Raw genomic sequence first — 12,351 nt, 5'->3', positions numbered from 1 at the left:
TGGTATATTTGTGCGTTATTATAAGTTTGTGAAAAAAATAAAAAAAATATTATATGAAGAAAAATTATTGCAATTCATAATGTTTTTAAGGAAAAAACTACAAAACTAAATTCTTAACCAGATTAATATTAAAAAAATAAAATGAACAAAGAAGATTTTTTAAAAAAAATCATAACAAAAAAAAACCGAAAGGAAAAAAAATCATGTAGGAAAACATTGTAGCAATTTATAATGTTTTGTGAGAAAATCTACAGTTGTAATTCTCAACCAACTCAATATTAAAAATAATAAAATCAATAAAGATAATTTTAAAGAAATCATAATAAAAAAAATTATGTGGAGGAACACTGTAGCATCCATAGTGGTTTAAAGAAAAAAAACTATTAAGCTAAATTCTTAACCAGCTCAATATGAAAAAAAAATCGACCAAAACAATTCTGGAAAAAAAAACAAAAAAAAAAAAAAAAAAACCATGTGTAGGAACACTGTAGCAATCCACAGTGTTTTTAAAAAAAACTACAAAACTAAATTTTCAACCAGCTCCATATTAAAAAAAATAAAAACAATAAAAACAATTCTGAACAAAAAACATAAAAAAATGGGAAAAAAAAAAGAAGAAAACAATTTTGGAAAAAAAGCAAAAAAAATAGAAAAAAAAACATGTGGGGAAATCCACAATTGTAATTATCAACCAGCTCAATATTCAAAACAATTCGACAAAGATAATTTTGAAAAAAAACATGTGGGGAAACACTGTAGAAAAACAAAAATTATGCGGGGAAATATTGTAACATTCCAGTATTTTAAAGAAAAAAACTATGAAGCAAAATTAACAAAGATCATTTAAAAAAAAAGTCAAGTAGAGAAACATTGTAGTAATCCATAATGTTTTAAAGAAAAAAACCACAGAACTAAATTTTCAACTAGTTCAATATTAAAAAAAAAATCGACAAAAATAATTTAAAAAAAAACACAAAAACAAAAAAGAAGGAAAAAAAACAATCTTGGGAAAGAAAGAAAGAAAAAACATGTAAAGCCAAAAATAGGGAAAAAAATATAAAAAATGTGGGAAAAAAAATGATAAAACAAAAAAATTGAATAAACAAAACCAAAACAATAATAATAAAAAAGTATGTAACGTAAAAGAAAACTACAATGCTTTCCCATGCCTTTTATGCCTTTTAGAGTATTAGTTAATATGCCCTCTTCCTAACCTCAAAAAAGTTGATTAACAAGAAGTAATTTTTTTAATTAATTAATTAACCATTTAATCAAAGTTCTTTTCAAAAACAAAAAAACCATCAAATCAAAGTTTTGGAACCTCTTCAATTGATTTTTAAGATCCAGTGTCATTTTCATTTAACATCCTAAAATTTAAATAATTTTAATTACAAATTTTTTTAATTAAAATTTAATTGATGGTTTCGAATTCCTTGATTGAATCAAATTTTAATTATATAAATTGTGCTTAAATAAATAATAATAATAATAAAAGAAATATGAGGTTCTGGTTGTTAATTAACAAAACGTGCACCTCTCAAGGAGTGAATTGTAATTTACCATATGCCTTCTATTCATTATACATTATATATTATACAATAAACATTATATATATATATCTGTGTGTGTGTGTTCAAAAGGAAAAAGGTGGTAAGGATTATAAAAACAAACACTTCAACTTTTGAAATAATCTTAATATATTATAATTTTAATGTATAATAAAAAACATTTGAAAATAATTTTTTGAATTTTATTGTTTACAATATATATATTAAAATTACAAATATTTTTTAAAAACTAATTTGAATTAACTAAAATTAATCTAACTTTTGAGTGCTAAACTCAGTTAGATTTTTTTTTTATTTGTATAGATGTTCGGGTCAGCTTGTGTACACCACGACTAATTCCACGGCCACTTAATATCTTGCAAACCCAGTTAGCATGTAAGACACCGCGGGGATAAAAGACATGCAAACAAAGGTTCGAACCCGAATACAAAGAAAAGAAACAATTCCCTTTCACCGCTATGTCATTACCTCAGGTAACTGTGCTTGAATGCTTTTGGTGGTTGAATGCTTTTGGTCGTGAATGTCTTCTCATGCTATGAAACATTATTCTAAGTATAATTTTCGCTTACTTTATCATTGATTAGCCTATAGCTTAGTAACTTTTTCCACGATTTATCACAACCACATACACTCTGCAGATGAAGATAGCAAGTCTGCTGTAAAGTCTTGCTTTCTACTATTTATGATCTTAATTGCCATATTTTTTTTCACTTCAACAATGGCTGATGAGGTGACACTGTTGAATTTCTGGGCAAGTATGAGTGTAGTGAACAGGACTTGAGCAACGGAAAGAGTGATTTGCTTCTGCAGATGAATCCAGTTTACAAGAAGATTCCAGTTCTCGTCCACAGAGGAAAATTAACCAGTTTGTGAATCCCTTATTATTCTTCTGTACATTGATATATGATGTGTGGAGGGACAAGGCTCCTTTGCTACCTTCTGATCCTCATGAAAGAGCTCAGTCCATGTTCTGGGCTGATTTTATTGATAAAAAGGTATGGACATAAACCTTTAATCTTGCTAAATCTCTCTGGTCCCCCTTCGATACATGTATCTATGCTTGCGTGAGGACAAATATATATTCCTTTGCTGCTGCTATGTTACAGTAATATCAATTATGTGCTGTAAAAATAAATTCTCAGATATTATTTCAAAATATTTTTATTTTATATTGAAATTTTTATCTTTAAAGTATTTAAAGTAAAAATATTTTTATATTCCACGTTAAAAAAATATAATTTTCTCCCTGTGAATATAAAATATATCCAGTAATGGACTATAAGCTTATATTCTACCATTTATATATTTTCTAGCTAAACTTGCTGGATTTTCTTGTTATTATTTTCCTTGTTGTTTCTGCATCCCTCCTTTCGAGGAAGAACCTAGCTGTTGAATCCTGATGGACAATTTTATGGGGGTAAATATCTTTAAGGAACCTTACGTGAGTAAATATCCTTAAGGACATTGTTTGTGCACACCCTTAAGTTTTGTGTTCTACTGTATTCTGTTCATTATTTTCCCAACATTATTCTGTGATATTTTTGGCATTTTACTTACTTTTACATAATTAGGACTACATTTTTGTGATGATGTGCTGTGAATCTTCAGGTAAATGACCTTTCTAGGAAGATATGGACAACAAAAGGAGAAGAACTAGAGGCGGCAAAGAAGGGTTTCTTTGAATGCCTTAAGTTATTAGAGGGAGAACTAGGAGAGAAGCCTTATTTTGGGGGTGAGACTCTGGGGTATGTGGATATTGCCTTTCTTCCTTTCTGTTGCGGGTTTTCTACTTATGAGACCATCGGAAACTTCAGCATAGAAGCTCAATTAATGTCCCAAGATCATTGCATGGGCTAACGGGTGCCTGCAAAGAGAGAGTGTATCCAAGTCTCTTGCAGAACCTGGAAAGGTCCACGAGTTGCTTTCTACATTTTTTTTTTTCTGTTTTCGGTTGATGCTCGAAAATCAAAGAAGGGAAGAACACTAGAACAGCAAGGGTAGGCAAAGCATATATATTTTTTTAATTTCTTGTTATTATCAATCATATATGTGATCAATCCTTAATTCGAGTCAAATAACGGGATTGATCAGCATTCATTGTGTCAGTGTATAACCCAAATTCTAATGTCCCTAAATTAGCAGAATACTTAGAGGGCTCAACCAAAACAAAATTCGAGAAAAAGGATTTATTTATCCCATGTAAAAGGAATTAAACAATGGCCAAACAAATGAAAATTGCAATTGGAGTCTCCTCTGTACCAACCGACAATGCCAAGCTTTCTAGGCAGAAGCAGCTGTAAAATCTAAGAACTTTTAGTTTTTTTGTCAGAGTAAAAACAACACAAGATATTAGTTTCAAAGCTTTAATTTCATGCGAAGCACATTAATTATCATAGGCTTCGTTTTGCTACACAGTGTAAACTGTAAATTGTGTTTCGCGTGAATTAAAAAATATATTAGTTTTAAAGCTTTTTCATGCGAAGCACCATTTGCATCACAGAAGCACTGCGTAGTACTGTTCTCCACTACCAATCTGGTCTTGGTTTAAGAAAAGAAATAGAGAATTGAAAATCTTCATTTTCAATATGCTTTAATAAAACTAAGCCAATCTCAATTCCAACCCTTCCATCTGCATTCTCCTGATCCTGTCTTATCAATGGAAGGAGTCCCCACCTTCCTCGGCATACCCCAACAAAAGAAACCGTAGCCATTAGTGTGCAGATGGGGTTCTTGATGTAGCCTAATAGCCATAAATTCTGCAAACTCTTCTTTGGCTACATCAAGAACTCCTTTTTAAGTATTAGAGTCTGATACACAGTCACCTCAATGTTAGTGTTTGTTTGCTTGGGGTAGCTTTTGTAGCCCATTCTAGTAATTATTTCCAAGGTAGACAAGAGTAGGGTCGTTGACAAGTGAATAGTCATTTCTCAAGAAAATGACAATAATTTGATGTTTTCAAGAAAATGATTGAAAGTTTATTTTAAAAAAGTTCCGATCCCATATTTGGTGGTTTCCACATTCGAGCTTCCCGTGACACTGACAAATGGACCCATGGCAAAAACAAATCGTGTATATATATGCATGTTTGTTTGTTGGAAACTAGAGTTTTTTTAAAAAAATGAATTTAAAAAAAAATAAATTCTAAAAAAGTAAATTTCAGGAAAATATTTTTTGATTTTTGGTAGTGTAATGAAAAATAAGTTGGAAAACATTTTTCAGTGCTTGGTTATGTCATGAAAAATGAGCTGGAAAATAACTTATTAATATTTTATTTTTCTCAAATTTATTAAAATAATGAGGAACAAATCTTACAAATTAAAAGGTTGAATGAGAATGAAATTGAAAAAAAATATAATTTCATAAATTATCTCAAATAAAATAAATAATAATCAAAATAATAGATATCAAATCTAAAAAATTAAAAAAAATAAAAGATGAAGAAATTAAAATAATAATAATTAACATTTCATAAATTATTTCAAATAAAATAAGTAACAATCAAAATAATGAGGACCAAATTTGATAGATAAAAAATTTCAATAAAAAAATGATAAGGAAAAAGCAAATAGCAATTATAAAAATAAGGACGAAAGTTAATATAAAAGTTAAATTTTAAGAGATGAAATTGAAAAATAAATATTAAAAACAAATTATATATAGCAATCAAAAGTTTGAGGATCAAATTTGATATAATCAGCAAATAATGACATTTATAAATTTTTCACAATTTCCAGAAAGTGTTTTCCGCCCAAATTTTCCAGGAAAACACTTTCCTGGAAACCAAGCCAAATTTTCCTTTGACTGGAAAGTGTTTTTCGTTGACCAACTTTCTTAATGGCAAACAAACACAGGAAAGTTTGGAAAGTGATTTCCCGGAAACCACTTTCCGGAAAACAAACACAACAAAAAAGGAAAACACTTTCTTGGAAACCAAACCAAATTTTTCGTTGACCGGAAAGTGTTTCCGTTGACCGGAAAGTATTTTTCGTTGACCAACTTTCCTAATAGCAAACAAACATAGGAAAGTTTGGAAAGTGGTTTTCCGGAAATTACTTTCCAAAAAACAAACATGGCCTAAATTGACTTGAAATTACCAAAGCTATCCTTAGTTTTCTTCATGCAAAACTGAAAAAGTTTGTTGGCAAGATTATTGCTTACTTTGAATAATAATAAAAAATATCACATAAGAAATACTCTCGTTATCATATATTTTATTTTCCCTACAATCCCCTTAATAAAATTAATCGCACAAAAGGATGTCACAAATATTTTTTTATGCGATATGAAAAATATAATATAAACTCATATTATAAACTCATATTTTGTCAGGGTAACTAACTCTGAGATTTCCTTGTCTATTTTTATGGAATCATTGACCGGTTGGTGTGATTAGTTGAAGACATAGAAAGGAACAAACATGAAAATGCGTTATGGTATCCAATTGCCCATTGGGCACTAGCACAGCACATTTTCCACTTATTTATTTCCGCCACATCTTTCTGCAAAGATAGATATGCTATAAAGATTCCTACTCTCCACTATCAAAAGCACTGCCATTCTGAAAGGCGAGAAAAAACTATCTGTGATTGATCAGTTTTACTCCTTTTCACAACAACAATGGCTGATGAGGTGACACTGCTGGATTTTTGGGCAAGCCCTTTTGGTATAAGAGTGAGAATAGCATTGGCAGAGAAGGGAGTCAAGTATGAGTACAGTGAACAGAACTTGAGGGACAAGAGTGCATTGCTTCTTCAGATGAACCCAGTCTACAAGAAGATCCCAACTCTCATCCACAATGGAAGATCAGTCTGTGAGTCCCTTATTATTGTTCAGTATGTTGACGATGCATGGAAGGGAAAGGCCCCTCTTCTGCCTTCTGTTCCTTACCAAAGAGCCCAGTCCAGACTCTGGGCAGATTTTATTGACAAGAAGGTACGTATGCATGGGAACTGGACTTTGCAAGGTCTTTTGTTCTAGGTGCTGTTTAGTCCGCTTAATTTACAATATACTGTGCTATGAATCTTTCAGGTATTCGAGATTACTAAGAAGATATGGACTACGAAAGGAGAAGAACTGGAAGGAGCAAAAAAGGATTTTATCGAGTGCCTCAAGCTGTTGGAAGGAGAGCTTGGAGACAAGCCTTATTTCGGCGGAGAGAACCTCGGGTATGTGGATGTTGCGTTCGTTCCTTTCTACTGCTGGTTTTATGCCTATGAGACCTGTGGAAACTTCAGCATAGAGGCAGAGTGCCCCAAGATCATTGCATGGGCTAAGAGATGCATGCAAAAAGAGAGTGTATCCAAGTCTCTTGAAGACCCAAAAAAGGTGTACGAGTTCGTTTTGGAGCTCAAGAAGAGGTTTGGGGTGGATTAAGAGGAAACACAAATGCATCCATGAGCAGACGATCCGTATGATTTCCTCATGCTGGAGTTGTTTTTCTTTCGAATAATGCGAGCTCTTCGTGGCTGTGCCTTCTCTTCTGTTGTTCTATTATGATGCTGGAGCATGGGAGCACTTCGTTGTGACCGGGCCTGGCAGAGTTTGTGGAGTTGTCTTCGGCTCTTTTGCCTCTCTTGTCGTTCTGTTTTCACTATTTATTAAAATAATGTGTTGAGACTATTTTACTGGTAGAGGATTATGACTGAAACTCGGTTCAAATCGTATTTTATTAAAATTTAAAAATTATTTTTGTTTAAATTTAATATTTTTAAAATATTTTTAAATAAAAAATGCTTTAAATTATATCTCCAAACATACTCTTAATGACAAAGATGCCATTTCAAGCAAGTCAACCCCCCCATAATTTTTTTCAATAAATAGTTTAAAACAAGCACACAAAGGTAATCAATTAGTAAGTCAATCTCCAATTGATTGCTGCCTTTTAAAATGAAAATTTTGGAATTTTTTTAGGTTTTAAATTAATTTTTTTATATTTATAAATTATTTTCATGTACTAATATTAGAAATGAATTTTAAAAAATAAAATAAAAATATTATTTTAATATATTTTTAAATAAATAATATTTTAAAAAATAATATTTATTACACATGTAATAGTTTTGATAACTTCTGGTGAGATGTAATAATTGAGTTGCAGATATCAATTATAACTTGATTAAATATATTATATTTTTAAATATTTTTTTTGTTTGTCTTATTTTAAATATTCAATTAGTTAATTAAAGAGAATAAACTAAAGGACTATTTGGCAAAATTATAAAAGCTTAACACAGCAATTTAAAGAATCATTTAGTTCAGATACTGACTTAGTTCTGACAAAAGCTCAGGTTATATTCAATTTAGCACCCCTCCAATCAGCCCAAGGAGAAGAGAAGCCGCTCTTATATCTTACATCAGCGGATCCTGCTGAAGAGGTGAAGCATAAGGTCATGGCACCATAAACATGTATGAAAAAAGCAGCGAATAATCACAAATATTGATCTTCTAGTCCAAAATAAACGCAGCAAACAGTAAAGCGCTCAAATTCAACACTTGTTTCAGATCAGTTACAGTATATTGGAAACTCCAACAGTTCTAAGTTTCAATGGAAAAGTCTGCCAAATGCTCAGTTCTCTTCTACCTCTATGTAATTCCTTTTCTACCTCAGGCAGTTTCTTTTCTAACTCGCATCTCAGGGACAAAAGCTCCTCTTTCTCTTCTGCTTTGGTTTCTTCACTATTACAATCTACCATCTCAATGTGAACTTCTTTGGACTCATCCTGAAGCTGTATTCGTGTGTGTGTTTTTTTATTGACAATATCTTATTAAGATGACCCTCTACTGCCTTAGCATCAAACGCATACGTTTTCTAACTCTACTGCTCAAAATAGGGCGTTAGATGATGGATCTCCTAACAAACAAGGTGATTGACATAGTAGAACTTACGAGGGATTCTTGATTTTTTGTAGTTGTCCATCAAAATTATTTGACATTACTGATTGTATACTCCCTCGTAATTCTGATTAGAATCACCCTGAGAAGTTGTGAGTTAAAAAGGATTACTGATTATTGGTTGATTTTTGCAACGAATATTTTGTCGTGTCTGCTCAAAAACACATGAATGATCTTGTTTCCCTTCCCGAATTCAACATTGAAAAAAGCATTCTCATTGCATATCTAGTCATCACGAATCTGTTGGCCTAGCAACATGAGAGCTAGCAAACTTCAATGCTTGATATGCCTTCGGATTTTGGGATACTGGAAAATCTGTAGTGCAAACTAAACCACGGCATTTTCTCACAAACAGATATTTATCATCGAGGCATTTTCTCTGCTGAAGTTGATGAGAATTACCAAAGGCAACTGGTAGGCAGGTAACAAACAGCAATCACATAGGGAACTTGTAAGAATAGCACAGTTAGCAGTGCCCGTGCCAACAGAAGAACATTCAAATACTCCATCAGTTGGTAAAGACTAAAAAGAACACCATGCCTGTAACCAAGGGGACAATTAGCTAGACTTTTGAAATCATGACCAGCCTAAAAACCTGTTTGAGGTGTGATTACAATTACTTTTTAAAGTATTTTTCGTGTCGAAATACATCAAAATGATGTTTTTTTTATTTTTTTAAAAATTATTTTTAAGATCAGCGCATCAAAACAATCCAAAACATATAAAAAATATTAATTTTTAATAAAAAAAATTGAATTTTTTAAAAACACGAATTGGCAACATTTCCATTCAAGTGCCTGCAATAATAACAGGGATTCGATTGCAGGTAATATCTATGGATCTGCCAATGCTTGTGACTCTTCTAAAACGCATGTCAATTTGATTTTCACGACAACTATGCTATCTGAATCTCTACTTTTTTTTACTGATCTTGAAGCTGCACTCACCTACCATTGATTGACAACAGCATATTTTTAATGGTGCAATTGACAACTCTTTAACACTGCCTCTTGACATCAAATCCAAACATTTTCAAGAAAACATGAGTTTCCGAATTAGAAGAAGATATTGAGGCAATTGACATGATATTCACATGTCTGTTGCCTCGGATGTTAAAACAGATGGCTTTGAGCCTGTGAATTTTGTGAAATCTCCATCTCTTCCACAGAAATCATCATTTTCCACCAACCCCATTTTCTTTTTGATTAGTCTCTTGCATTAGTAAGAAAACACAAATATTTGCTTGCTGATTTTCATACATCAATGCAACACCAAACAATGCCCTGAAACCTACGCCAAAACACAGATCAAAAGCTGGTGTTTTCATTATTTCCTATCTACATATTTGAATTAGGAGGATCAATCAAATTGCCTTTTAGTAGATGCATGTAGCTACAAGAACCGGATGCATATGACATGATTCCAAATATCAAAATTTACAATAAGAAACTGCCTCGTCCTAGTGAGAAGTTGGAAAGATCACTACGAAAATTAATCCATCAAGTCTATTGCTGAGAAAATTTGAAGGCATAACAATAAGTTAACCAAATCTATCCATGAACATTCTTTCCTTGGGACCTTCATGGGTATGCAGATTGATCCGTGAGAAAGTACATTGACACAAAGTTTCAAGATGAATCAATGAGTTCTCTACACATTCAAATCAATGAGTTTTCTGCGTATCAATTACTGGATAACAGAATTTCCAAAACTCCAGACTGATATTTCAACCCTGGACTGGCACCTACTCGGCCATAATGGTATAAGAGCTGCCAATGAAGCATCAAAGTGATGCTGACAACCTAGTTGTAATGGACAGCAAACAAGCCAACAATTTCCCAATATTGGTGATCAACTACAATCCATCTCAAGTAAAGTCAAAAGCTCAACCAATATGCTAAACCAACAACAAATCCAAAATTCTCTCACCTTCTTGGTGTTCATTTTAATTAGATTGCTTTGATGGAGTAGAACATTACTTCTATTTTCTTTCACTTTCCACCCTTTTCTCAGCAACCAAAAAGAAAACTAAAAAGAAAAGAAAAGAAAGGGAAAACTACATGGATTCCTCGAGCTGTTTCAACTCCTCTTTCTTCTTCAATTCCTTTTCATACTCTCTCAATCTCTCCTTCATCTTTTCCTGTTACAAAACAAACAAAAACAAGCAAACCCCATGTTACTAAAATCATAACTTTTTCACTTTAACAACTTTGAATTCCAAAAAGTTCCATCTTTCTCAGGAAACAAACAGAAGCTCAAAAGATAGAAAAAGAAGCTTTAACCTTGTAGCTGACTTCCACCCGGTGCATAACATAGAACCCAAGAACCCCACCAAGAATTGTGCCAGTTATGATCCTTACATAACCCCATCTCTGTGAATTCAACGCCATTTTCTTTTCTCTTGCTTTCTCTGTAACCAAACACAGGTCTTCTTGGTCACTGCTTTTGTATTCTCTTCGCGATAAAAGCGCACCGTTTAGGAAAGGAGATGTCAGAGGCTATCGATGTGGAGCAGACGTAGGGGGGGTGGGGGTGACGGTGCTGATTTATTTGGCGGTGGTCCGGTGGTGGCAGAAGCGGTGGTCTTAGCGGATGATCTCTGTTTATAGATTAGAAAAGGTTGGAAGGCCTAACATACAATGCGCTCAGAGCCCTTTACAACCAATATGGGCCTATAAGAGGCCCAAAGTGAATAAATTATTTAGGATATAGAGGTGGAATATTCTCCAATTCAATGGATCTCCTGGGTTTACTTATATATAATTTTTTTTTATATAATATATATGGTTTTTTTTCTAAGATTATATTTATTTATTAAATATAAAGTATTTTATTTTTGTATGGCCAATGTATGTATTTAATGAAAATTGATCTTGAAGAAAAAAAAAAGTAAACTTCTAATTGAGATTTATGAAAATTGACTTTTTTATAAGTGCAGACTGGTATGAAGTTTATAAGAGAGTTTTTGTTTTTATAATTTAACTTGTTTTTCAAAGTATTTTTTAAATTATTTTTTATCTAAAAAATCATTAAATTGATGTTTTTATGTGTTTTTTATTGTCTTGATATCAAAACAAAAAACATGAAAAATCATCATTTAAAAAGCATTTTTAATTTAAAATCACTTTTATAAAACATTTTGAATTGCATTACCAAACAAAAACTAAAACCTTCATAAATAAGAAGGTGGAAGATGCATCATTTATTTTTATATTCATAAGTAAACAAATAGAGAAAAAAATATATAATTTGTTAACAAAGGGCAAGATTAGAATATGGGGATCAAAGTGAAAACAATAATGAACATAGGTGGCGGTTTCATAATTAGTACACAAACTTTTCTTTGGTTCCTCATACTTTTCAAAATATCGGGTTTTCGGTCCCTTTTCTTTTTGAAATTTTGATTTTGGTCCGAAATGTTTTTTTTTAGTCCCTGATATAAGTAATGAGAGAGGAAGTCACTAGATTTTAATAGTAGATAAAGAAAACCATCAGTGACGCCAATTTCGATCATGAAAAACATCATTCTTAATTAGTGTCAATGAATTCTATTTAATTAGGGAGTTTCACTGAGATGTTCTTTGGCATTTTAATTACCTAATTGAATGACATTATTACTAGTATTATTATTTTTAGATCAGAAATATAATAATTGGAAATTTTTTTTATTAAAATTCAAATAAAAAATTATAATAGTATTATTTGTTTTTTTTTTTTTTTTTTTGCAATTGCTACTTTCTCTTTCGATTACGGTGTCTGCCATAGCCAAATCTGGCAATGTATCTTCCTTACGCAAATGATTCCCTAGTGAAGTCAAGATCCTTTTGGTATTATTTATTGATGTTACACTTGCTCAACTCACGACAGGAGCAAGTGTAATAGACTTCTGCTT

The 12,351-nt window shown here is 31.8% G+C and overlaps 2 protein-coding genes and 1 pseudogene across 2 annotated transcripts; 2 read left to right on the top strand and 1 right to left on the bottom strand.

Moving 5' to 3' along the window:
• Positions 1 to 2,135: 2,135 nt before the first annotated feature.
• Positions 2,136 to 3,681, top strand: LOC112329089 (probable glutathione S-transferase; annotated as a pseudogene).
• A 2,351-nt stretch (positions 3,682 to 6,032) lies between these two features.
• Positions 6,033 to 7,187, top strand: LOC18109264 (probable glutathione S-transferase). Its single transcript, XM_006387476.3, has 2 exons — positions 6,033 to 6,500; positions 6,597 to 7,187. The coding sequence occupies exons 1-2, from the start codon at positions 6,186 to 6,188 to the stop codon at positions 6,939 to 6,941; spliced, it is 660 nt and encodes a 219-aa protein (XP_006387538.3). The 5' UTR covers positions 6,033 to 6,185; the 3' UTR covers positions 6,942 to 7,187.
• Positions 7,188 to 10,085: 2,898 nt separating this feature from the next.
• LOC7454448 (uncharacterized) lies at positions 10,086 to 11,075 on the bottom strand. Its single transcript, XM_002316969.4, has 2 exons — positions 10,742 to 11,075; positions 10,086 to 10,599 (listed from the first exon to the last, which is right to left on the bottom strand). The coding sequence occupies exons 1-2, from the start codon at positions 10,847 to 10,849 to the stop codon at positions 10,516 to 10,518; spliced, it is 192 nt and encodes a 63-aa protein (XP_002317005.2). The 5' UTR covers positions 10,850 to 11,075; the 3' UTR covers positions 10,086 to 10,515.
• Positions 11,076 to 12,351: the final 1,276 nt, after the last annotated feature.

Source organism: Populus trichocarpa, chromosome 11 (assembly GCF_000002775.5).
Source record: "Populus trichocarpa isolate Nisqually-1 chromosome 11, P.trichocarpa_v4.1, whole genome shotgun sequence".
Classification (NCBI taxonomy): Eukaryota; Viridiplantae; Streptophyta; class Magnoliopsida; order Malpighiales; family Salicaceae; genus Populus; species Populus trichocarpa.
This window is presented reverse-complemented; position numbering and strand designations above follow the sequence as displayed.

Excerpts from the sequence above, each read along its gene's own strand:
- LOC18109264 (XM_006387476.3), top strand. The coding sequence starts at position 6,186 with ATGGCTGATGAGGTGACACTGCTGGATTTTTGGGCAAGCCCTTTTGGT. Across the intron at positions 6,501-6,596 it reads CAGATTTTATTGACAAGAAG|GTATTCGAGATTACTAAGAA; the intron begins GTACGTATGCAT and ends TGAATCTTTCAG.
- LOC7454448 (XM_002316969.4), bottom strand. The coding sequence starts at position 10,849 with ATGGCGTTGAATTCACAGAGATGGGGTTATGTAAGGATCATAACTGGC. Across the intron at positions 10,600-10,741 it reads GGGTGGAAGTCAGCTACAAG|GAAAAGATGAAGGAGAGATT; the intron begins GTTAAAGCTTCT and ends GTTTTGTAACAG.